A 27,119-nucleotide genomic window follows, 5' to 3' on the forward strand; every position below is an offset into this window, starting at 1 on the left:
CTATCTATCTATCTATCTATCTATCTGTACCTGCAAATGTCATTACTGGCATCCGATTCAGTGGCCAAAATGGCAGTCCCATCAACCCAGCAATGTTGGCAATCCACAGTCTAAATTACTGTTCTTGTAATCTCAACCTTGATTTGGGTCTATCCCCTGGAGCAACAGAAAATATACAGTATTGGTGCATCATCTTTACGCCTACCCTTCAAATAACTGATGGCAATAACCTATCACCTCTTATATGCTTATCTTCCAAGACTAACTACATTTAACCCCTTCAACTTTTCTTGTGAGACTTAGTCATTCAGGACCCTCTCCAACTTTGCTGCTGTCTTTTGGATTTGTTCCAATTTGTCAACATCCTCTTTAGACTGCATACCCAAAACTGAACATAGTGTAACAAGTGAGGTTTGACCAAGATGCCCTTCAAGGAAATTCAACTCCATACAGCAGACCTGAGCAACTTCTGTGGGGCTGGAAAAGTAGAGGACACGTATGGAAGGGAGGGTTGGGATCCTACTGGTTGCTCTCCCACTCCTATCTCTTTCAGTATTTCATAGAGTTTATGAACAATGACAGCATGCATACTAATTGTACATTTGTACCTAGATGGGGAAAGTTAGCTAAGGGGGGGAAAGTGAGTAAAAACAGCACAATATTTTTCCCTCCTCAGGCAGCCATAGGACTAGTTCCTATATGATCCTACCTCATTCAATTCCTCCTTACTTGATTCCTCAACATATGAATCCTCTTGATGGTGTATAAAACATATGGTGTACATGTGGAGTTCCCCATATGGAGTGCCTGCTAGTCCAATGTTCAGCCTATATTTATTGCAGACAACTTGCCAACATACTATATATGCATAAAAGCTGTAAGTGCAGACTTGTTTGTGTAATTTGGGACATTGCTTTTATAAGTTCCAGAACTGCTTGGACAGAATCTATACATACAGAGATAGAAGGTTTGTTTTTTGTTTTTTGTTTTTTGTTTTTTGGTTTGGTTTGTGTGTGTGTGTGTGTGTGTGTGTGTGTGTGTGTGTGTGTGTGTGTGTGTGTGTGTGTGTGTGTGTGTGTGTGTGTGTGTGTGTGTGTGTTTTGCAAAGGTGCACAGATTGGTGCTTTGGGAAAATAATATTGACAGACTGTGGAAATTTAGTGGATAAAAAACTCTGACTATGCAGTGGATAAAAGTTCAGGGACCTACAGAACAGAATTAGCTCCAAGTCTCCACAGCACACCACTTCTTATTGCTTAGTACTTCTGAACTTGGACTCACTAGCTCAACAATCCATTCACAGAAACAATTAGACTTCATGGTGCTAGGTGTTGCTAAGTTTTGAATTTTTGATAAGATTCTCTTTTTGCTTGTCTACAGAGGAGAATAACTACAAGTTCCTCACAGTCCACTTCTGTCTCATTAACCGGCGCTTAAAGTCTCAGTAGCTCACTCTGAGACATTTGTAGATGAAAGAATAAAAATGTTTCTTGACTTAGGCACGCATCCTTCAGTCTCGAGAGACTATGGTAACTTGCTCTGAATGGAGGTCTTGGAACAGCATCTAGTCTGGCTAAGAAGGCCAATACGAGAGTGACAATCCATTCCAAACAGAAGACAAATACAATCTGTCCCCTGTCCAGCGCTCTGATTCGGCTGGTTTCAGGACTGTCTCTTTGTCTCGGCCTGCTGAACAAGTGTCTCTTCAAATTGGGAGAGGCCGTGATGCACCGCCTGCCTCCAGGTTGAATGCTCAGATGTCAAGCTTTCCCATTTGTTGAGGTCCATTCCTAAGCCCTTCAGATCCTGCTTGCAGATATCCTTCTTTCACAGCTGTGGTCTCCCTTTGGAGTGCTTTCCCTGCACTAATTCTCCATACAGGAGATCTTTTGAAATCTGACCATCAGCCATTCTCACAACATGCCCAAGCCAACATAGACGTCAGTGTTAATGTATACATGCTAAAAATTCCAGCTCGTTCTAGGACTACTCTATTTGGAACTTTGTCCTGCCAGGTGATACCAAAAATGTGTTGGAGACAACGCATATGGAACGTGTTCAGCTTCCTCTCCTGCTGTGCACAAAGGGTCCAGAACTTACTGCAGTACAGAAGTGTACTCAGGACACAGGCTCTATAGACCTGGATCTTGGTATATGCCGTCAGCTTCTTATTAAGCCATACTCTCTTTGTGGGTCTAGAGAACATGGTAGCTGCTTTGCCAATGCCTTTATCCAGCTCGACAATTAGAGAGAAGGTGTCTGAGATGGTTGAGCCAAGGTACACGAAATCATGAACAACCTCCAATTCTTGCATAGAGATAGTAATAGAGGGAGGTGAGTCCATGCCCTGGCCCATGACTTGCGTTTTCTTCAGGCTGATTGTTACTCCAAAACCATGGCAGGCTTTACTAAAACAGTTCATAAGTTGTTGGAGATCTTCAGCAGAATGGGCAACAACAGCTGCATCATCGGCGAAGAGGAAGTCCCACATGCATTTCAGCTGGACTTTGGTCTTTGCTCTCAATCCAGAGAGATTAAAGAGCTTTCCATCTGATCTAGTCCAAAAATAGACCCCTTTTGTTGCAGTTCCATAAGCATGCTTCAGCATGACAGCAAAAAAGATCCCAAACAGGGTTGGTGCGAGGACACAGCCCTGTTTCACTCCGCTTCTGATGCCAAAGGGATCTGATGTTGAGCCATCAAAAAGTGCGGTGCCCTTCATTCCCTCATGAAAAGACCTGATGATGTTAATGATTCAAGGTGGACATCCAATCTTGGGAAGTTTTTTAAAAAGGCCATCCCTGCTAACCAAATCAAAGGCTTTTGTAAGATATATGAAGGCCACAAAGAGTGGCTGTCATTGTTCCCTACATTTCTCCTGCAACTGTCTGAGGGAAAATACCATGTCAGTGGTGGATTTATTAACTCGAAATCCACAGTGTGGTTCTGGATAGACTCTGTCTGCAAGCCTCTTCAGTACAATACAGGCAAGCAGCTGCCCATCAAAGCTGAGAAGAGAGATGCCAGGGTAGATATTGCAGTCACGCCTGTCGCCTTTGTTCTTATACAATGTGATGTTTGCATCTTTTATGTTCTGTGGTACTCCACCTTCCCTCCAACAAAGACAAAAGATTTCATACAGCTCACTGCTAATGGTCTCTTTACAGCACTTCAGCACTTCAACAGGGATGTTATCCTTCCCAGGTGCCCTGCCAGAGGTGAAAGAATCCAAGGCTGCTTTTATTTCTGCTTAAGTTGGTTTGCCAACCAGTAGTTGCAGCTATGTATTATTTATTTAGATTTATACCCCGCCCATCTAGCCCAAAGGTCTACTCTGTGCCAGATGCAAATGTAGTAATCAGAACTAAGCTCTAAGGTCTTTTTCCATGATTCCTGCACTTTTCCTTCTTTTCTTTCCAAGTTCTGGGCCGGACTCTCCCTGCCCCCAATATCCATAAAAAGGCAAAGGTTGTACATATCTCTTCCAAGGGAGAGACACAGGGCAGAGAACAAGGAGTGCATGAGAGGGAAAGAGGGAGAGGGTTGGAAGAGGAAGGGAGGGGGCAACAGCAGCAACTCTTCCCCACCCCAAATGTGTTCAATAGGCTTTAAGTCATATTTTATTACAAGGTAACCCATCTTGTGAGTTTTGGTGAAATGGGCTATAAATATAAATATCTTATAGTTCTGTCTGAAATAAATAAAAATAGAACCAGATGAATAAATTAATATTTATTATCATTGATCATAATAAATTACTTTGTAGTAATTGCATACATTATTAGTGTTTGCCTTTAGGTTCCTTAAGTTCATTGAACAGGTGAATTGACCATTTAGCTATTGAATGGCAAGTGATACAGCATTGTCACTACATACACCATATTATAATAATATAATATACTTTGTTATGTGCTGTCACAGTCACTTCAGACTTGTGACAATCCTAACAGGGTTTTTGAGGTATGTGAGATGTTGAAGAAGTGGTTTACTATTGCTATGCACACCCAGTTTGTTTCCATGGCTAAGATATGTTGCATCCCAATTCAGCAATGTATTTGCTACGCCAATCTCCATTGCCTAGCTCTGATGCCATATTTTAAGTTTCTGTACATTTTCTTATAAGTACTTGTGCTTAGGACAAATACACTTCCTAGTTTGAGACATCTTGAACATAAATATATTTATTCTTCTCTATTTGGGGCTTATGCTTGATGCCTTGTATAGGACCCAGTTACCACATGTTTTTTGCCTTCATTACAAAAGATGTTAATATAAAATCCTTTTGGACTAGCTAAATTAGCATTCCGTGCCCACAATTAGATGTGTGCAGCTTTTATAAAAGGACAGTTCTCTGATTAAAGAAAAGCTGAGCTGGGTGATTGATTTGACTGAATACAGCCCTTTATTTTATATTTTGAAAAGATTAAAGATAAATTCTGTGCCTCACCAGTCAAGTAAACAAAATTCAGGAAATAGGTATCTGCTTTAAAAGTAATCACAAAATAGTAATCTTTAATCACAAAATGATAATCTTTCATCACATCATTATCAATATCAGCAGATATCTTTTCCTTGCACCAGAAATTGATATTAACCAGTTGGAATTCCTTCCATCTCCATAATTTAAGCGAACATCTGCCTTCTTGCATTGCTCCCTTTTTTTTCTTTGTTCCTTCTGTGCCAGGACTTATAAAACAAGATACCCTAGGATTTCATTCTAAAAATCTTATATTACTGCCTTGTGGAATACTGGCCATGACAGATTCCTGCGTAATAATACTGTCTTACAGAATTCCTGCATGGTAATTGAATCCCAGGGGATTCCTTCCTGGTAACCGTATCTCTCCGGACTTCAGTTGCAATGTTTCCCAACAGGATATCCCTGGCTTCAGCAGATGACAAGTTATGAACCTTTATTACCATCTCAAAGATAGCTTAACGACATAAATAATGTGCTGTTGCATCATGCCTCTATTCTTTCATTGAGATGGGAGTATTTATCACAACATTCTTCTATATTAATTACATTTTAGAGAAAGAGATGGGATAAAAAGTTAGATCTCCCCCAGAGGATTTTGGACTGTAGGACCACTTGCATACATGAAGGAATTCCACTACTCATCCTAATATAAATGGCATGTGTTGATGGTTTTTTAAGTGATATGTGATCATATGGGTTAACCGAGCATCAGTCACTTCTCTGTTATTCCAAATACAAAGCAGTAAAGAAGAGAACGTTCAGCCTGAGCTTTTAACCACTTTTCTACAATTACAGAAGGGCTCCTGGTCACCTGAGTCCCTGCATAAGGGACACTGAAGGGTTGCTGCCACACGGTACATGCAACAGTGCCCTGTCCCCCAGCATCTTTATTGTCATAGCTATTCTTCTGTTTAAATGCATCTTGTCTAGATGTTTAACGTACAGAAAAACAAAACTATGCATGATTTTATACGAGCAAATATCAGCATACTATAAAGATTGCAAATAATAACAAAGAATAAAGAGATAAAAATTTGCATTACTTTATGAAATATAGTCAGTTCCCCTGCATCACTCTCTCCCCAATATATGCCATCTATTTTAATCCATTATGTCATGAATTGCAGAGTGAGTTGCTGTGTCGTCATCATCATCATCACTGTGTGACATCAAGACAATCTGACTTAAAGCAACCCTTTTCAGGGTTTTCAGGGTAGAGAATACTCAGAAGTGTTTTACTATTCTCTTAGTTGGGGATCATCCTGGAACTGTACAACTTGCCCAAGGTCACATAGGCTGGCTCTTCTGGGATACACAGAGGGGAACTCAACTCCCAACGTATGGGATACTTAACTCCCAAACTACTCTAATATGATCTCATATCATTTGGCAAAAATATTGAACTGGGCATCTAAAAAAGGGAACCTGCATGTTTAGAACATGCTAAACATTCTTGGAGACATAACAGAACTGTGCCAATTTCTCTTATTCTTATAGCCATAAGAATAGTATAAGAATTGCCTTTCCAGGTCAGATCAACATCCTTTTATTCCACTATTCCTTTTTCATCAGATATATGCCTCTGGAAGCTCTCAAGAAGATGAAAGCGTGGAATATTGCTCTTAAAAGTAAATAGTTGTTGTTCTGTGTCCAAGTAAGCAGCTAGATGCCTTTAAAAATGTCTAGACTATTAACATTTTACTTTCCTGTTTCTCAAAAGTAACTGAAGTACTTCTTTAAAGAAAACACTCAAATGCTACAAACCAGTTGAAAACCCTGTCCTCCTGTGTACCTCCCATTTTGACTTGATTAGTGTATATTTCTAGAGTTTTACTTAGAAAGGCCTTCACATTTACAATTCATACATTCTCTTTTGTTGATTATTTCACATCTAAAAAAAAAATAAGATATGAGGTTTTGTTTATGATTTCCTACAATATTTTTTTTCATTTAATTATCCCAGCTCGTTGTTGTACTTCTCTTACACAACAATCTCATTCGTTATTCAGTCTCCCCAGTAATGTGTCTTATAGTAACTGCTTTGACAAAGGAGGGTCTTTTTTCTGTCAGTTTGCCATCAAGATCAATTGAGTAAAGTAACTTTATTCCACTACCACCACCAATCCGTAGCTTTTGATCATTTCAAATGTATTGGGCATTACCATCCCATGTATGCTGTACATTCCCATTGCCAGTATACCTATGAAATCAGTGATGTTCCATAAACTGAAGGAATTCTCCACAGGGATTTTTATGGAGAGAGCTATCCTGGTGTTAGACAGTGAGTAAAGCAGTTACGCCTGGCTTTTTCTTGATGTCATGTCTGGAATAATTTGATTAGCATTTAGTTAAATCATTGAGCTGCATTTTCTCCTGCTTATGAAAGGCTTAATGAGAGAAATGCAAAGGGCGGTCAACCTCTAGAGTTATGTTTCTGCACAGCAAATAATTGCATAGGAACTGATGGCCATTGTTATTGTTGGAGCTGAAGGTACAGCAAACAGTGATGGCTGGAGCTGGGGGGAAAGTGGCTATTCACATACATACTGTCTTCACCTACACAAAAAAGGTGTTATGCCTGTGGTAAAGGAGATAAGGACTCATGGGATGCTTGGAGATAACCAGATAACTGGCTCTAATGTGCAAGCCACTGCTGGCTCTGTGGGAGGAAGAATTGCAGTAGGAATGAGGAGGTGGGGGACAGGGAACATCTCCTGTATGCTCAGGAAACCAGAATATGACCCACTTGATCCTATACAGCTGTACATACCAACAGGCACTTCATAAAGTGTAGTCTGAATTTTTAAAAATGTCCCTCCTATGCTTCTCTAACTTTGCAAACATACCGAAGGAGTATCTTTGAAGCTGAAGGTTCTATGCTCAGAAAGAATAGCACCTGTGCTAATGGGAAACTAAAACACACACACACACACACACACACACTCAAAAAGTGTGCATCAGGGTGGCAGGGAGGGGAGTGAGGGTGATCTCAAATGTATGTGAAGCTTAGGACCTACAGCTGTGGCCAAAGGAACGAGTTGCTTACACGAAGACTTCCAAGAGTCCCTTAAGGAGCCCTCATAGCTGTCTTGTGACTCACCAACCCCAAAATACTGTGAATACTATTGGCTCAGTGAGGTTAGCCATGTGGGATTGGAAACAATCTAGAGAACTTTAGGTCAGGGAGGGAGTGATGGCTGTTTGCTCTATGGAAGGCGGGGGAAAGGGTGTCATTATTTAGCTCTGACTATATCGCAGTTACAAATCAGCTGTTTGCTTACAAGCCAGAACACGGAATTCTCAATTAGGAATTAGGAATAAAGGAGACTTTTAGGAGTGTTATTCTGCTAAAATTTGTCTAAGTACCTAAAGGTCACTGGTATGGGTTTGCATTTCATGGCAGAGCACATAGCTCACACATAACAAGCCCTGGGTTCAATTCCTGATATCTCAAATTTTGGGACTGGTCAAAGCAGGTGATGTCAAATGCTTCTGGTCTACATGTGAGAAATGTAGAACATTCCAAACAATGTTCAGCTAGTGGCAAAATCATCTAATGTAGAAAAACATTTGTTTGCTAGGGCTGCTTAGTCAACACTGCATAATTTAAGCCTACACGCAGAACGCAGAACGTCACCTCTGTAAGAAATAGCTTATACTGCCATGCTGGGTCTTATCAACAACTTTTACCCATCATCTCAAACTGTGTTTAGCATGCACCTAATAGGGGATCCAAATCGCTGCACAAATAAAGGTTTAACATGTCATGGACTTCTTCCTTATATGGATTCACAGGGCGCTTAAGTGGTGTTGTAAGAGCAGCTTAGGCAGGGATGGGGGGTATGTGGAATTAACAGATTCAACTTCTTCATCTTATGCTCTCTCTATCACCTGAATTACTCTTTTAGTTTCCTCCCAGTTATGTCCTCCTGGTTATGCAGTCCAACACCATGATAGACTGGATGAGTGGGGTGGGAGTAGCCATTGTTTATAGAAACACTCTATAAGTTGTTAGGTGCTCTACGGTGGCAACGTCGGGTCTTGAGGCCCTCCACATGTCAATTGGAGCCAGGGATGGTATTGGGATCTTGCTGGGTTACCGCACTCTCCACGACCCAGCCATTTCTTTACTGGAGCTGGCGTATTTGGTCTCCGTGGCACTGTTGGAATCCCCAAGGCTTCTGGTCTTGGGTGATTCAACATCCATGCGTAGGTGGAGGTTTCTGGTCCGGCTCTTGAGTTCTTGGAAACCATGGCTTCCTTGGACATGTTCCAACATGTCAACGACCCCACCCATGTGGGCTGTCAAATGTTAGACCTGGTGTTCTCCACCGAGCAGAGTGAATATGGTCTGATGGTGACTGACCTTGTGTCAGTCCCCTTGTCATGACTGGATCACCGCCTAATAAAATGCAACCTCTCAGTGGCTCTCCCTCCCCACAGGGAGCAAAGACCTATTTTAATGGTCTGCCTTAGAAGGTTACTGGATCCTATAGGATTCCAGGGCTCCATGAGAGGGATTCGGGCTGATCTGACTTGTGCTCCTCTCGAGGCTCTGGCTGATGGCTGGCCTGTCACCACCACCAGGGCTGTTGACACCATTACTCCTAAATACCCTCTCCATTGCAGAGTTCATACAGTGCCCTGGTTTAAGCGAAACTTCTAATCAGCAGGCAAAACTTTTCCGTATCTGGAGTTGGTCACAGTGATTGGTCACCTGACCAATTTGCAGCATTTAAAAAATCTAAAGTGGAGGCCATCCACCAGGATCTTTCTCCTTTTATGAACAAAGCAGATCGAGCAGAGATGTCTAGCGCTCCGCCTTGCCTGATAAGATGTAATCATTTTCTGTCTGTGACATCAGATATGGTGGATAAAGTGCTTGATCTCTGTCCTGCCACCACCACCTCCCTTGACCCTTGCCCAGCCTGTAACAACTGAATAGGCCACTGCAATAATTAATGGGCCTCTCCAGGAGGGAAAGGTTCCCCTTGACCTCAAGGAGACACTCATTAGGCTCATCAGGAAAAAAAAAGTTTGATGGCAGATGACATTGGCAAATATAGGCCCATTGCCAATGTTTTTTTCCTTAGCAAAGTGGTAGAGAGGGTGGTGGCTTGACAAGCTCCAGGTACTTTTAGATGAAACCAGTGCCCTGGATCCGTTAAGGAAACGGTACTGGTTGCCCTGTTTGATAACCTGTTGAGGGAGGCTGACAGGGGCAAAATGTCTCTGTTGGTCCTCCTTGGTACCTCAGCCACTTTCGATACCATTGACCATGGTATCCTCCTGGATAGACTCTCCAAGTTGGAAAACACAGCATCCACACCAGAATCAAAGAACATGAGAGACGCTGCGGACTAAAACAACCAGAAAAATCGGCAGTAGCTGAACATGACCTGAAACAAGCTGGACATGAAATTCTATTTCAAAACACAGAAGTACTGGACAACACCAGTAATCATTATGTTAGACTGCACAAGGAAGCCATTGAAATCCACAAACACTAGCAAAGCTTAAACAAAAAAGAAGAAAGTCTAAAACTCAACAAGGCCTGGCTCCTAGCACTGAAAAATACAGCCTGCAAAAGTCAATGAACTCTATCCAGCCACAAGGACCTGTGATCACTGCACACACCAGCTAACGACACCCATCAATCATAGTGACAGATAATCTTTCCCCCGTATCACAACAGTACACCCACAACAAAAACATGTTGATCACCCAATCTCCTGAAAAGGACAAAAGCTGATCCCACAGCTATAAATACTCAAGTATCTCACAAACTGCACCAGAGCACAGACAGAGTTCTGACTCCTGTCCTCTGAAAATGCTGGCCACAAAGACTGTTAAAATGTTAGGAAGAAAAACCTTCAGAACATGGCCAAACAGCCCAAAATATCTACAACAACCACTGGATCCCAGCCGTGAGAGCCTTCGAGAATACATTAAGATCATTGGGACATCTCAGTGGGGAGGGCTCAAAGTAGTGTTTATATACAGCAAATATCCTACTTTTTAAGCTAGACCATCCTGAACCTACCCTCCAAATATGGTGCAAACCAATAAGCTATTGTTATATGAAACAGACCGAATCATGATTTTATTGTAGAAATAAGGAAAGGCAAAACAAATTGATTAAATGTACATTGTCATACATAGAGCATAGCATGAGAAGACAATATTAATAATGTTGAAACAAGCTGAAAACAGAAGAAAAAGAATAAGAATCAATGCAAGACAGATTAACACAGTAAAGGAAGCCATAGCCTTGAATTTGCAAGACCTCAGCAGGGCACTTGGGGGGATACTAATTCATAAGGCTGCTATAACTAGGAAGCAACTTGAAGGAACATACCAACAGCAACAAAGACAGACAAAGTAGAAGTCCAATGGATACCACTCATTAGGAGATAATTCAATATTTGTTGACTTCTTATTTTCGGTAAACCTCTGTTTCGGATGGATTATAGAGGTGAGTGACAGTAAATGTTCATGGATCTGGTTTCAAAGTAGGTGTTACTGTGGCAAAATTTGTTTATATGAACAATTATCTTGAGATAACAATGCTTGATGCCTCTTTGAATTCCAGTTGGACTATTCAAGGAGAATCTGAAGTTCAAGCATATAGGATATAAGGTTACCAGGTTATAACAAAAACTTACATCTTAGGTTCTCTCCTACACAGAAAGTCGTGGTTTTCCCCACCATATTCCTCTACAGTCTTTTTATCCCTTGCATGCAGTGATGCTGAATAATCCAACACCATGTTGTTACCCTTGGCCATGATGGCAAAATCCATGGCCCAATATCTTGGCTGTGTGTTGCTCCCTTTCTCCCTTCCATTTTTGTCTTGCAGCTTCCTTTTTTTCTTCACTGTGAAGCATTTGTGCTACATTAAACTCTTTCTTCTGAGCCACAGAGTGCTGACGTAGTGCCCGTTAATGATCCTGTTGTATTATCTTGGTTCATTCACCAAAATTCAGCATGAATTGCCTGCTTCAGATGTAACAGGGAACTCTGGTTTAATGCAAACCAGATTCCTAAAATGATGCTATTGTGTGACAGGAAGTATGAAGAGGAGGGGTGAGGGTGGGGCATGTGGCTACAACACTTGTCCGTGGCTTCATAAACCATTATTCATGGAGCCAAAGGTAGGTGTCAAAATGTGATCCACAGGCAACACCTAGAAAACTGGGGGAAGGATCAGATAAAAGGGATAGGCAAGAAGAGCCATACCTGTCTTCTCACGGAGTGCATTGGTACTTTTCAAGCTGCCACAAGAATCTGCACGAAGCTCTTTGAAAGCCTGTTTGAAAGGGAGCCAAACACCCTGAGCAAAAACCATGGACTTTTAAATCCTTTCTCCTGTGTAAACAACAGCAGGGTTGCTTGTTATATCTATCCCGTGAAGTTCACAGTCCCCTACAAATTCCCCTGAATAATGGCAAGGGACTGTTAGGAAGCCAGGAGATGAGGAATTATGCAAATTCCTTTGTTGCTGCTGCTGCTGTTGATGTTGTTGTATCTAAGGACTTTTATTTCAGGATGAGATGACAACATATCTCTTGAATGTGTGAATATAGGATTATGCTTCCCTCCCCTCTCTTATGCCCTTAACAGCAGTTTGATATGCAAAAATGTGTCTGCCTTGGACATCAATGTTTGGAGCATATCTCTTTTGCTAATTTTCAGGATAGCAGAGTGCTGATGGTATGGGATCAGGGCCAATATTGATGTGATAAACCTATGCAAAGAAGCAGCTAGTCTCAGGGATTTTAAATTGATGATGATGATGAAGATGATGTCTTACACCAGACCCAAAGAATATTTTAGGTGCCTAAACCTATCTGCTGTAAAAATACAGAGAACCCATAAAAGTAGCAGGACAATAAGTATAGATGCAACATACCTTTTACAAATCAGGCAATTAGTTAATTTCCTTAATATGATTTATCACAACTAATGACACAGAACATGGGCTTCTAATTAAATTTCTTGTTATGTGCTATCAACTTGGAACCAAATTATAGCAACACTGAGTTAGTTATCTAGCTGCAGAGCCAGAGGCTGGGAGTTCAATTCCCCATTGTGCTTCCTGTGAGTAGAGCCAGCCTATGTAGCCTTGGGCAAGCGGCAAAGTCCCAGGATGACAAACCATTTTTGAATGGTCTCTACCTAGAGAATCCTGAAACAATGTCACTATAAATCAGAACTGACTTGACAGCACACAATAGGGCTTTCAGACAATCATAGAATCATTGAGTTGGAAGGGGCCTATAAGGCCATCAAGTCCAACCGTCTGCTCAATGCCAGAATTCAATTTCAAGGTAAGTGAAATATTTAATAAGTGGTTTTACCAGTTCCATATCCCAGTGAGCTTCCATGTCTTCACTGAGATTTGAACCCAGGCCTCCTGAACTCTATTCCATCACTCTATCCACTACACCAGATTGGTTATTTCTTGATTGAATACCAAGGTGTTAAATCAATACGGGGTCTTTGCCTCCTGCTCATGAAAGGCTCCAATTGTTAACTTTTAAGGATTCTAATCTCAGCAAAACTCCCGTTTGAATCACAGCTTTGCCTTCACTCAAAGATAATGCATTACTTTTGAATAGCCAGCAGTGCTTCATTGCTCACAGGAAAGCAAGCCTCTGAACTGAAAATAAATTTGTAAAGTCACAAAATAGGAGGGGGAAGTATAACAACTGCATCACAAATGTCAACAAAATCCACCATGTGACTGAATGTCCTCCAGAGAGAGGAAAACAGATACAGGAACTAATATGAATGGAGCTGCTTTTTAAAATAATGCACTGGGGGAAATCAATGTAATAATGATCCCTGCCAATGCAGTGCATTGAGCAAAAAGAAGCTGGTAGAAGGGTAGCAGGCAGAAATACTTTGCACATTTACTGTGCACTATCTTTGGATTGACCTTGCAAACCTATAAATTCCCTTCTCCATTCACATAAATTACTTTCTTTTTCAAGCAGACTCAAGAAAACAATCTTATGGCAAGGATAGAAATCACAGTGTTTACACATTACACATTTCAGTGAGATTTAAGTAGCTGTAACTGTCCACTGGTTTACTGCCTTAATCAGCAGAGCAAAAGACTTGGCAGATCTGACTTAGATAACACTGCTGACTGCACTGCAACTCTATTTCTTAGGAATACAGACTCCCTGCAGTAATAAGATTAGCATTTATTACTACAGATCAAGTGGCAATGTTTGGTAAATGAAATGGATACAGGATCACAGATTTGGGAGAAAAGACCCATGTGGAAAAAAAATTTGATTTCTGTGTACAGTATTTGTTCTTATTTTTCTCAAACACTATTTCTCCGAGCAATAAAGGTGCAGACAAAATGACACATCAGATAACTGATGCCATAAAATTCGCAAAAGCATATACCATCTGCAAAAGAAATATATTCACACTGGTATTAGTAGACTTGTGCTCATCCTTGACAAGAGTGAAACTAAATATTCTGCTCTTAAGCAATGCTTGATTTATGAGGGGAGAGAAGAGGGGTTTAACGAAGTTTGCAAGTGCAATCCCTGACTCCTCCCAATTTTAGCATGCTGTGCCCCCTAGTGTTCTAAAAGCAGCAGTTAAGAAATAATGCAAAAAAGAAAAGCTGAACCTGGTCTATTCCTTCTGTAATTCAAACTGTGCCTGATACTCTTATTCTTAATTTTGGGATATGCTGCATTGCCCCTTCCTTGCAGCCATTGACCTAGAAATTTCTAGGAAGGGATGAGGGACACTAACATAGCAGAAGCTGTGAAATTTCCTTCAACTCAGGATGTCTGAACTTTTCAGAATTAAAATAGTGAAAATCTGAAAACTGTATGAGCACTAATTCCAGTACCCCAGAGATGTCACGGCTAGAGGTCTCATCATTGGCTGATCTCACAGGTTTCATCTTGAAGACTGTTGTTAGATACCTAAGTGTTGCAAATTACACCAGGAATAATATTTTAGTATTTAGACAAAGGCGAGCCTGTTGACCATGTAGTCAATAGAAGTCAATGAAAGAAATCCAGAGGATCTCCAACAAACTTCTACTCAGTCTGCCTGAGTAGAGAACAGTGGGAAGAGAAGAACTAACATGAGATGGATTGTCCCAGTAAAGGAAGCCACAGCTGTTAGTTTGTAAGACCTGAGCAGAACTTACTGAAAAATATGATATTGCTAAGAAGTTAAGCAATAGGAAGAGAAAAGAAATTAACGTGAGATATTGTTGGTTTGCAAGATCTGAGCAGAGATATTAGTGATATTGCAATTTGGAGGTCATTAACTCATATAGCACCATACATCAGAAGTGATGACACATAACATCTTTGGATGTTTTTCCCCCCTTAATCATGAAAAAATTGTATAGGAGCAAGACAGGTGGAATGGTTGAAACTATGACAGGTTATAGGCATGAAAGCTCTGCTAATGTCTAGTAAGACCATCACCAGCTGCAAAGCAAAAAACAGTAGCCCCATTACTTAATTTAAAGCAAGCTTGGTTTGTGTTCTGTTTTTTTTTGGGGGGGGGGGTTGACTTTGAAGAAAATCTGTCTTTTGAAACCGCAGTGGTGCCTCGCTTAACGAGCACACCGTTTAACGACGAATCCGCATAGCAATGTGTTTTTTGTGATCGCTAATGCAATCGCATTGAGATGTTTTAATAGGCAAAACATTGTATTGCGGGGATCGGTAAGCATTTCACTTACCGATCTTCGCATTGCGATGTTTTGGGAACAGCTGATCGGCGGTTCCAAAATGGCCACCAGGTCAACAAAATGGCCGCCCACAGCGGTTTTGCGCCCTGCCCTCACTTACCGGGCAGCAAAAATGGCGGCTGGATGGAGGATTCCCCGCATAGCGGTGAGTTTTTCCCAATAGGAACGCATAGCGACGAATCCGGATACAGTGGTGACCCTATGCGGGGCACCACTGTATTTGTATAGTTTCAAATAGAACCATAGTTTCAAAAAGAACATGAGAGACGCTGCAGATTAAAACAATTGGGAAAATCAGCAGTAGCTGAACATGCCCTAAAACAAGCTGGACATGAAATTCTATTTCAAAATACTGAAGTACTGGACAACACCAGCAATCTGTACGTTAGACTGCACAGGGAAGCCATTGAAATCCATAAACATAAACAAAACTTCAACAGGAAAGAAGAATGCCTGAAACTAAACCCGACCTGGCACCCCATTCTGAAAAACACAACCTGCAAAAGGTCAATAAACTCTTAGCCACAAGGGCAAGAGACCATTTCACAAAAAAGACCAGCTAACGACACCCATCAACTACAGTGACAGATAATCTCCCCCTCTCCCCCTCTCTCCCCCCTCATCAAAACAAAAACATGCTAATCACCCTATCTCCTGAAAAAATACAAAAAGCCATTCCCACAGCTATAAATACTATCCAACAAACACCAACAGAGCATAGACAGAGTTCCTACTCCAGTCCTCTGAAGATGTCGGCCACAGAGACTGCTGAAACATCAGGAAGAACAACCTTCAAAACACGGCCAAAGAGCCCAAAAAACCCACAACAACTATTTGTATGACCTTTCATTCCCTACAGAAAGCTACTATAATGTATCTTCTATGGAACAATCTTGCTGGTAAGTCTATGTAACAAAGTTACCATTTTTCTTTTTTAAAAGGCATTTTTGAGGGTCAGTATTTCAGCCCCTGCAGCCCGATTCTTTGGATTCTTTCCATTAAAAAAAAAGTAGGTGGGGCCAACCATTCAAGGTAGGCAAGATTGATATTTTCAATTTATTTGATCTTTTAAAATCTGACGACATATAAGGATGCTTGTTTCTGCCAGCATGGGGGAATCAGTTTTATTCACTAAAAATAATAACTAAAAATTTTTTTACTCAAACTTCCCCAGATTTTGCACAGCGCCTGATCAAAACATTTGTCACATCTGTAACAAATCTGGCACTTATCAAAAGCTGAGTTTCAAAGTTATAATTTTTTGTTGGGATGCCCCCATTTTTAAAATTGCCTTCTAGAATGTTGATTTGCTCTGCTGCACAAAAACATCACACCACTCTTCTGTCATGATATTATAGTTGATCATCTTCACTGCTCTCCTCAGTCAGTTTGTCTATCTCCTTGTTCAGTAGTGTCAAGCAAAACTAATTATGATGTTCCAGATGCAGTCTGAAAATGAGTGAGAAGCACTCAGTCTCTCTCTCTCTCTCTCTCTCTCTCACACTCACTCACTCACTCGCTCACTCGCTCACTCACTCACTATGGGTCAGCATGAATATGCTGGGACCCAGTGACACTGGAAGGGCAGATCCTGAAGCTGAGGCTCCAATACTTTGGCCATATCATGAGAAGTGAAGACTCCCTGGAAAAGACCCTGATGTTGGGAAAGTGTGAAGGCAAGAGGAGAAGGGGACAACAGAAGACATGATGGCTGGACAGTGTCATCAAAGCTACCAACATGAGTTTGACCCAACTCCGGGAGGCAGTGGAAGACAGGAAGGTCTGGCATGCTCTGGTCCATGGGGGTCATGAAGAGTCAGGCACAACTTAACGACTAAACAACAACAAAAAGTGGTACTGATGCTGTTCATCCTAGTATCCTTCCTTCTTTTGAAAAGCATCTTATAGTGAGGGGTAACTCACTATAACATGCAATTGTTATAGACATGCAATTGTTATAGAAGCTCATTTTTATTCCTTTAATATTATCCTTCTCTTTAAAAAATCCTTATTCTTAAATCAAAGTCTTTTTACATGAGGAAAGCAGAAACAACTCTGTTTTATTTCTCTAAGCCTGACATTGCTCTGAATGAAGTGAGTTCAAACTGTGACTTTGTACCTGCTCAGAATGCTAGTTTTAAAGATCAGAAATGGCAAATTGGATTTTATGTCTTGTTCTTTCTAACCTATCAAGAATATACAAACATTTGCAAAGTATGGAACTGAGGCAGCAGGAAAGAAGACGTGTCAGTAAGAAGTATGATTATCAGAGCTTATGGTGACAGTAGGACCGTTATTGCATTTAGGACGACCGAACAGCATAAACAAGACACTGCTAAACATTTCAGAACATAGCTTTGTATGTAATAATACAAAGCAACATTTTTGCTACTTTTTAAGTATGAGCTCATCTGAAAAGTAAATGAACCTAAAACAGGGCCCCTTAGGTGGTAGCATCATAGTTTTAGGAAGGTTGGTTTAAAAAAAAAAGTTTGCTTGCTTCTCATGATTAACGGCTCTTCTTGATTTTGGAAGGTTCACCTGTTTTATAGGGATGTTGAGAAAAAATCTAGGCAGTGTAGTTCAGAAAGTAATAGTTTAGACCTCTGGGCTGGTCATTGATCTGTGGGGGTTCAGTCACACACCAATCAGTAAAGAACTGCACCTGTATCCTGTACACTGCACCCACGCAATATACCTGTCCAACCACTGCAAGACCAGACCTGTATCTAGTTATAACAGGTGCACTTCTGCAAACCATGCAAAGCACAAATACATTCTCTAGCTTAGTCACGATTCCTATTAAGGAATTTCAGAACATACATCGCAATTCCCCTGTTGTTGGATAGCACTTTTAGGTGTTTACTGATTAGCAGTTTATTGGCCTATGCTAGAAAATTATGAGATGTGGGGGTGTTTTTTTGTTTTTGCTGATTCCTGTTTATACAGTATATTGCATAACCAAATCCTTTTCTCCGTTTATCCCCACCACACACACAGTTTCACTGCATATAAAAATCTAGCATGTGATAGACTTTTTTTAAAAAAATGATCATTTTGTTTGTTGCATTTCTATCCTGCTTTCAGCCCAGTGAGCTCCAGATGGTGTATGTGTTCTTTTCCTCCACATATTGTCCTTAAAACAACCCTATGAAATAGTTCAGACTGAGAAGTGTCTTAGAGGTTTTCCTAGGTGTATAGAAATTTGAACCCACATCTTCTGCATTTTAGTCCAAGACTACACCCTGATGGCAATCAGGAACGCTGACAAGAAATGTGCAGTGGTGTGTTCCACCTCACTTGTACAGTGTGGTTCTAGCTTTATTTGCAAAGGTTGTGACATGAAATTGCTCTGATCGATGCATATACGCTGAGCTCATCATCCATCATATTTCTGCATGCCAGTTAGCTGCAACAGGAATGCTGAATAGTCATTTTGAAGGTATTTTTCTTACTACGTTCATATTTATTTGCGAAGGCTTTCATGGCCGGGATCTAATGGTTGTTGTGTTTTTTGGGTCTTTGGCCATGTTCTTAAGGCTGTTCTTCCTAACGTTTCGCCAGTCTCTGTGGCTGGCATCTTCAGAGTGCTGTCCTCTGAAGATGCCGGCCACAGAGACTGGCGAAACGTTAGGAAGAACAACCTTCAGAACACGGCCAAAGAGCCCAAAAAACCCACAACAACCATACATTCATATTTGTTGGATTTTTCCAGTTGAAATTTTAATAGCATACATATCTATATTAAGGAGTCTTGTAGCATCTTGGAAACTAACACATTTTATTTGGCCTAAGGTTTCATGGACTGTAGCCCACTTCATCTGATGCTAAAACTGGCTTTAAGATGTCACGGGACTCCTTGTTGTTTGTGCCACACTAGACTTATATGGCTACTGCCTAGGACATTGTTTTAAAAGCATTTATTTGATAAAATGATCCTACCTTTGAGATCAGGTTTTAAAGTGAAAAGATTTATGCTGAAAGCAAAATATCGTTACAATTTCTTAGCATGGATTTGCTTGGTCACACAAACTGTTTGCCCCCACAAGAAAGGGGTCCATTCAAAATTCATAGAATCCTGCTGACAGCCCATGCTTTGAGGGACATCTTCCTTATAGATTTGTTCTGAATATTTGGTTGAAAAGCAGGGTTTCATTCTTTGCCATTAAAAAAAAAAAAAAAAACAGTTCCACCACATAATTATCAGAATCAGAACAAGCTATTACTTTGGGCTCAACAGCTGGAGAACTCCACAACCAGCAAGGCTGGTTGGTACTGGTACTGTAAGGTGTGTGATTTTAAGAGTTGAAATCCAAAATAGCAACTTTTCCAAGTTTCGACTGTTATACCATCCTCACTGCACAGTTCAAGATTTTAGGCTTAATATTCTCTCATAGTAGCATTCAATCTTTAAGCAGTAACTTCTCTGTTTTATTTGTTCCAGGTGCTCATATTTTTATTTCCTTGTGCCACTCTCGGGATGATACTCTGTTTCTTGTATCACTCTCAGATCTACATTTTCATTTTTTCATTTTAACATCAACAGATTCATTTACTTTTCTATGGATTGTCTGTCTGTCTTTTCTAAAATCATAACAAGGTTAATAATAAAGACACAAACAAATGGGAAATAAGACATCAAGGCAATGCAATACCATGAATAAGTACACGCACCCATGAAGAAACTGGCTACATCAAGATCAATACATTTCTATTCATGCTAGGCATATTGTTCCTGGCTTTATGGGGTTTTCCAAACATTGCAACTGGATCTGACTTGGACTTTGGAACTGGTAGATTTCACTTTCAAAAACACATCTCAGCAGACAGGATTTCTGGACCCTTGTGATTTTATGCATATCTGCTGTGCAGGCCCTGTGCATTTTAATTATACATGTATGAGAAAACTTTTCAGTGCCTGGTGCTCTATCTATTTGATATTGTGGAATATATATATTCATTATCATTATGGAAAGCAAAGTGCCCTCCTCCCCTATGAGTGCTTTGTTGTGCTATAGCCAATGTCTGGGAGGAGCCCCTAAAGATGTCAGATGGGGGATAGAATAACTGCACGCTATTCTTGCATCCACCTTGAATCATCCAGGAATCTAGACTCCAGTATCATTCCAAGTGTCATATTGATGGACAAAGGACAAGGAAGAATGAAATCAAGAATATGTGACTTCTACAATGATACATTTTAAATGGCCACATCCCACAAATAAAGATGAATAAAGAATTTCCCTTGCAGTGAGTGTGATTGTGCCGCTTGTCATCTACCTGCTTTTTCTCTACTTTGTCCAAAGAAGAATTTGTCACACCCACGTCTTCTAATAGGTAAAGGTAAAGGTTCCCCTTGACAATTTGTCCAGTTGTGTCTGACTCTAGGGAGTGGTGCTCATCTCTGTTTCCAACCCATAGAGCTAGCGTTTGTCTGAATGCAATCTTCCGTGGTCACGTGGCCAGTGCAACCTTCCTACCGCGGTGGTACCTATTTATCTACTTGAATTTTACATGCTTTTGAACTGCTAGGTTGGTGGGAGTGGGACAAGCGATGGGAGCTCACGCATGGATTCAGTCTTACGACTGCAGGTCTTCTGACCTTGCAGCACAGAGGCTTCTGCGGTTTAACCCACAGCACTACCACGTCCTCTGCAATTCTTCTAATAAAACTGGTTTATTATTTAACATGGCTTCTTTGATTTTTTTGGTCTTGTTTGTCATCATCCAACTTCAAGAACAAATCATAAGTCTTTACATTATTAAAACTGGGTATCTCTTCATAGTAAGACAACGGGGAACAATTGTTAACTTCTTGGGTCCATTTGGGCCAGGCACATCAACTCTGGTGTGTTCTCAGCCCACTTCAAGTTTTTAGCTGGGACATTGTAGCTCCCTGCAGTCCCCCATTTGTCGAGCCACGTATCTTTCTCTGTTGGGGTTTGAAGGGGCTGGGCCCATGGGAATTCTCAGGAATCCTCATACATTTTTGTCTTTCTTTTTTCTTCTCTCTTCACCCACACTCTATATTCCTTCCTTTGCTTTCGCTCTTCAGTCTTGCCCCAGCATGGTGGCTTTCTATACATTTGTCGCCTCCATTCCCTTTCAGCGTACTCACGAGGCACCTTGAACTCTACCCACTCTCCTGTCCAAGGATCTTCCTGGATCAATTCTACCAGATCTTCCTTTTGCTCTCCTTTCTCCTCTCTTCCCCAACATGCTTCTGCTTCCTCCCTTCCTTCTCCCTTCTTCTTATCCTCTTCCTTTCCCACCTGATTTGCACCCCCTTTAGCCTCTTCTTTTATTTCTAGTTTACTTAATTCCTTTTCTGTTCACACCTGTCTCTTGGGCTTCTTGAGAAGCAGACGGTGCACTCTCCTGATCCTGGGCGAGGTGGCTTGTCGCCTCACAGTGAGATCCCCAAAATTTCAGAAGAGCTTCCTTTCTGCTTTGCAATGAAGGCATCTAAGCCATTGTAAACCTAAAATGGGTTAAGGTTTTCTTTTGCAGCCTATATTTGGACATGGCCTGAGAATGCTCACCAGGACGGTATAGTTCCCATCAACTGTTCCTTAATTATAGCTTTTGCTTGTTCACCTTCCCAAATCCATCACATCTTCCAAAAGGAAACAAGAGACATTTGAACTTGAGCTTTGCTGAAATTTCAAAGGCCTGTTTTAAATAGCTTTTCTCTCCCCCGCTCTCCAGGGGGGGAAAAGTTTTAAGCATCTAATGTGTTTCTGAATAGAAAGTTTTACTAGTGGAAAATGAAAAGAGAAGGGAAAAAGTGGAAATAGATAGGTTGAATGGAGAAAACTAGAAAAGCATAAAATTGCATCCTTATTAAAGCTGGTTCAGTACAGTTTTGTTCATATTTCTTTGGAACAACACTTGTTTTTCAACCCTAGGTGTCAGATGATTCACAGGATACAGTACTTAAATTTAGTTTAAAAGCAGTATACATTTTCAGCCCTGATTTCCCCTGATTCTTACTGAGTTGCCAGATTTTTCTAAACCCAAACAGTCTAAGACATGACCTTTTTTGTCTGTTGTTCACAACACTGCTGACCTTAGATTCTACATCCTGATCTAACATATCCCCTGTATCCTGTGATGCCATCAGGGTCAGGCTGGAACTGCAGGTCCACAAGCAAGTCTGGACTTCAGGAAAGATACTGAAGCTGTGAGTTTTGAGTTATAACCAGAGTCAAAGCCTGGCCTGGAGCCTGAAGTATAATACATACCATGTGATGTTCTTTCCACCAGCCAGCAACAATAAGCAATGTTCCTAGAGTAGTTTGAAGGTGCCATGCACATGACCAAGTTGTGTGATGCTCAGCCTTTGGCCCTCCAGATGTTTTGGATGTCCACTCCAAGACTACTTCTGCCAGCATAGTCAGGGAATCTGGGAGGCCATAGTTTAGAAGCAATTGATCTTGCCAAACACAGGGTTGGGTGTACAGACTCAATGCAGGACTGACAATGCAGAGTGCAATAACAATATTTCTAACAAATAGATGCAACCTTTCATTTAAATATCTTAACCAAAGGAGGCCAGCCATCACTTGAATAGCAGTTCCACTGTTGAACATCTCTTACTTTTAGCATGTTTTGTTTATGCAAGACCTGGCCAGTCTAAAGGCTTCACACTACCTATCAGCCATAAAGATTCCTATTTTATTCTCTATGACACAGGAAGGTTCTGAGGCCGAAGAACAAGCAGAGGTCCAGGGAGTTCCACAGACGATGCCTCAAAATTAGAAGCTTTCTAGTTGAAGACTCAGTCTACGACAGAGAGGAGCTGGAGTTTCTACAAGTGAGAGCTTTTCTATCCTTTTTGATCACAAAGCCTCTTAACCAGCCCTACATTTTTGTACATTGTATCTGGGATGTAGAAACTGAACACTGAATACCAGCATACACAGTTTTTCTGAACTTGTGAATTAACTACTGTATTAAGGAAACATAGTCCAGTGGGCTTTTAATTCTTAAACTATATTTAGGAATACATATAAATATTTTCACTTGGCCCTTTGAATCAGTCGCTTCATTCATCCTGTCTTTTTCTTGAAATGCTAAAGCCAGACATTTAGTCACACTTACTCCATAATGGTGGAAACATATGGGGAAAGAATGAGTTATAGCATAGCTGTGATATGCAAGTAGCATCAGTCTCTGTCCTTTTAGAAATTCCTGCAGTGTTGTTCATACGTAAGAACAACAGTTTGCAGCACTAAAGGCATGCTTGGGTAAGACTAGTCATTGGGGCATCTGTCATGAAGTGCATCAAATATGACTTAATGCAGCATGGCAAGCAAGTGGGCTTAAAAAGATTTGGAAAAGCACAGAACAGATTTTCAAGTTCAAGCTTCTCCAAATGCTTATGGCAATGTTTTTAGGGACCAGCTACATAACAAGGCAGGAGGAGCAAAGCAATAACGCTGGGGAGAGAGAAAGAATTCAGGCAGAGATGAGGGCCAAGACTTCTGCATCTCCATGCAAAAACAAACTCCACAAAAGCTGTCTGAACATTGTCAGGACCCTGTTACACAATTTTCTCATAGTATGTATAGTTAGGTCCCAAATACCATACTTTTTCAGTAGTCAAGGTCTCTCCCCAAAATTATCTCAGAGTCTGGTGGCCGTAACATTAGGTGGTAGTGTTCAATCAGTGTTAGGTAGCTACTTATTCAAAAAAACAAACAAAAAAAAACAACAAAAAAAAAAACCCACAGTCATCAACAGGAGATATTACCATGGTTCTGAAGCATTTATTTCAATCTCTTTTGATGGCACTGACTGGGATGAAAGCAAGGGACAACTTAATTGAAGGTCTTTTTGGACGTCACTCTTTTAAGGTAAAGTAACCCAGTTGGAGGTGTTTGTGTACATTAAAAAAAATCCCTTCCTACTACTTCCTCTGTCTGTTGCTAAATCTTCTGTCTGGAATGTCTTGATTACCTAGTTCTAGTCAATATGACTTGTACTATTACAGTTTAATTAATATGTTTGAAGGCATCTTCAGACTAAATAACAAATCACTGCCTATGTGGCAAACAAACAGCTGTCTGTTACTTTTCTCAGCACTAATTTTCTCTGATAACGATGTCATCCCTCATGGGGGGGGGAATGTATCTCCTCATGAAGAGAAAAGCAAAACTGAAGATTTTCAGTATTACGTATTTTCTTAGCCATGCTGATTACAATCACCTTGCCTCATGTGATATCATAAAACAAAGATAATTACTATTTCAATCATTTCAAAGCCAGTGACTGTAAAGATTACAGGCAATCACTTTAATTCCGAGCAGGAAACATGACTAATCCTCTTAGGGCTGATCCCAGACATTTTCCTTTCCAAGGCAAAAGGTGAGTTGCCTTCCCTATTGTACATAGAGAGTTGGCAGTATGATTTTATTTCAGCACTAGTAGCAAGTCAGACCACACCTGAGAAGGCACAGGATACATCCTGTGGCATACATGCCTGGGTTCTGCAACATTTCACTAGCACTCCCACTGCCCCAGCATTTACCACTTGACTTGGTCACTTTGGTAGAGTGGGCCTTACATTTTATATGATACAATAAAAGGAAGGTGTAATATGGGTGGGGCTGCAACTTCTTTTAAGGGCCACAACATTTCTTTGACCTCACCTCTTAGTCCTAGGATCCTTACACTGTTTACCAATACCTTTTCAGCAAAACATTGCTGTAGCTGGTGATATCTCAGGTTACTGGGAGAAAAAATTGCTCACTGAAGAAGAGGAGAAAACATACTCAAAATCATAATTTCATCAATTTCATTTACATGTGAACATGTTTCAGTTTATTATCTGATATGTTCTTAGCAATGGGTTAAAATTCTAAAATATCTATTAGCCAGTATATCCGGTACACAGGATATCTAGTTAAGAGATATATACATACTGCACCATTAGTCTCTTGAGTCCACATGGGTCACATATTTTTATTTATAGTTATGTAGTAGCTCTCTGAATACTGACTTGTTACCAGTCTCCATCCTATCTACCCTTCTCACCCACCCACAGTGTCCACTAGTGTCCTCTCCTTCTTCTCTGGTTCTTACTTGGACGTTTTAGCAAACTCTCCCTATACTTAGCGTTTGTATGGAACAGTCGGACCATATCATGGTCTTTGTTATCCAACACCCGAGGCAAAAAAAGAGAAGATTTCTGGGTCCTGCGGGTTTTGAAGCTTCTTCTAGGTCGTCCTTTGCCATTGATAGAGACATACCAAAGTCTCTCAGCACTAGCTTTGCGCTTGCTGCTCGCTCCATTGGGCACTGTCCGGTACAAGCGAGATGCATAAGTATTGTAGCCCAGCTCATGGATCCTTTCCACAAACTCACACTCCGCATTGTATGTTTCCTGGAAAGTAGGAACAATAAGCGTCAGTTGCAACAGGAAAACTTGCATCTATTAGATAGGCTACTCATTGTATTTGATATCTTGCAAATTAATGATGCCACACCAACGAGAGTAGAGTTGGGTCTAATAAAATGCATCAAAAGTGTTCTTTGCATAATTGTACAAAGACATTTGTGACGTGCCCTGGATAAAGGTAGAGCCAATATAAACCACTGGAGACAGAAATCTGGGGGTGTCCATGGGCATTTCCTGGATGGGAGATTTTGACCTTCAATGTGTTTAGGATTGATGTACCTGTTTTACATGTTCTAATCATAAATGTTTTTTTAAACCTATAGAACCCTAGATTCTTGCAGTTACACATTCTGTGCCACACAGTTTTTGCTTTTCTGTGACTCAACATTTGCCTCTGCCTCATGTGAGCACACCAGATCCATTACATATAAAATCTTAGCCATGTGTACATTCCAATGAAATCAATGCCTCAGAGATACAGTTAAATGCTTAAATGCCACTGACTGCACTGCAACATAAGTGCTGTTCAGTGCCTCTGTAATATGCCATGTTTCCAAGGAAATATTCCTTATTCTATTTTGCAGGTCTCCACACAGACCTCTGATTTCTACACCACTAAAAATGCAAGCGTAATTAAGCTAGCATAAAGTGATGAAAAAAGGCTTTAGGAAATTCCAAGTTAGCCCAGCAGAGGGAGTAAATTATTCCATTTTCCATATTTACCATGGCATTACACCAGGGGGGTAAACTGGACCCCAACTAATCATGGAACTAGGGTTGCAAATCTCATCCTTCCAAATCCTCTCCCCCCTCCCCCCAATAATAATTACCTTTAGTAAGACATTGAAGTTATATTTGGGTTATGGTTTCAAGCAGGTAAACAAGCTGAATAATATACGGAGACGACATTGTGGTGGTCTACCATGATTCCATTGTTTTGACCAGGAACCTTATGTAAGATTTATAGTCTCTGTTTCTGAAGCTGGTATTTGGGAAGAAATAGAGATTATGCTTGTGTACTATCTGCCTTGTTGTCCAGTGGCCTCCCTGCCTGAGGTAATCTTTGAGGTACTATTGGAATTTCAAAGACAATTTGTTTGGGAGGACTTTATGGTCTCCATAGCAACCATGGTCCTTTCTCAGGTAATTTCTGATCACACATATTCACTGGTCTGTTTACAAACACACACACACACACACACACAGAGAGAGAGAGAGAGATGTAATTATGGTGATCTGCAGAGACTTCAACATTGTTCCTTTGTTATAACTAGATCACTGTCTGTTCAGATTTAGGCTCAGTGGCACCCCACACCTTGATAGAGGTGAGAGAATATTTTAAGATGGTCTTCCTCAGGAAACTGATAGATGCAAAAGGTCTTCTGATGGTTCTTTAGGACTTACTACATCAGAAGCTTTTAAGGCCTAGTCAACCTTTGGAATGGGGAAACAAGGTTGGTGACTGACTCAATTGTACAAATTAATTTCTATTA

The 27,119-nt window shown here is 40.7% G+C and overlaps 1 protein-coding gene across 1 annotated transcript in view; it reads right to left on the reverse strand.

Moving 5' to 3' along the window:
- Positions 1-1,056: 1,056 nt before the first annotated feature.
- Positions 1,057-27,119, reverse strand: part of FGF3 (fibroblast growth factor 3) — a 37,658-nt gene continuing 11,595 nt past the window's right edge. Inside the window, exon 3 of the mRNA XM_020782788.3 lies at positions 1,057-25,611. Coding sequence (XP_020638447.3) covers positions 25,279-25,611 — 333 coding nt within the window. The 3' untranslated portion in view covers positions 1,057-25,278. The remainder of the gene's footprint in view (positions 25,612-27,119) is intronic.

Source organism: Pogona vitticeps, chromosome 1, assembly GCF_051106095.1.
Source record: "Pogona vitticeps strain Pit_001003342236 chromosome 1, PviZW2.1, whole genome shotgun sequence".
Classification (NCBI taxonomy): Eukaryota; Metazoa; Chordata; class Lepidosauria; order Squamata; family Agamidae; genus Pogona; species Pogona vitticeps.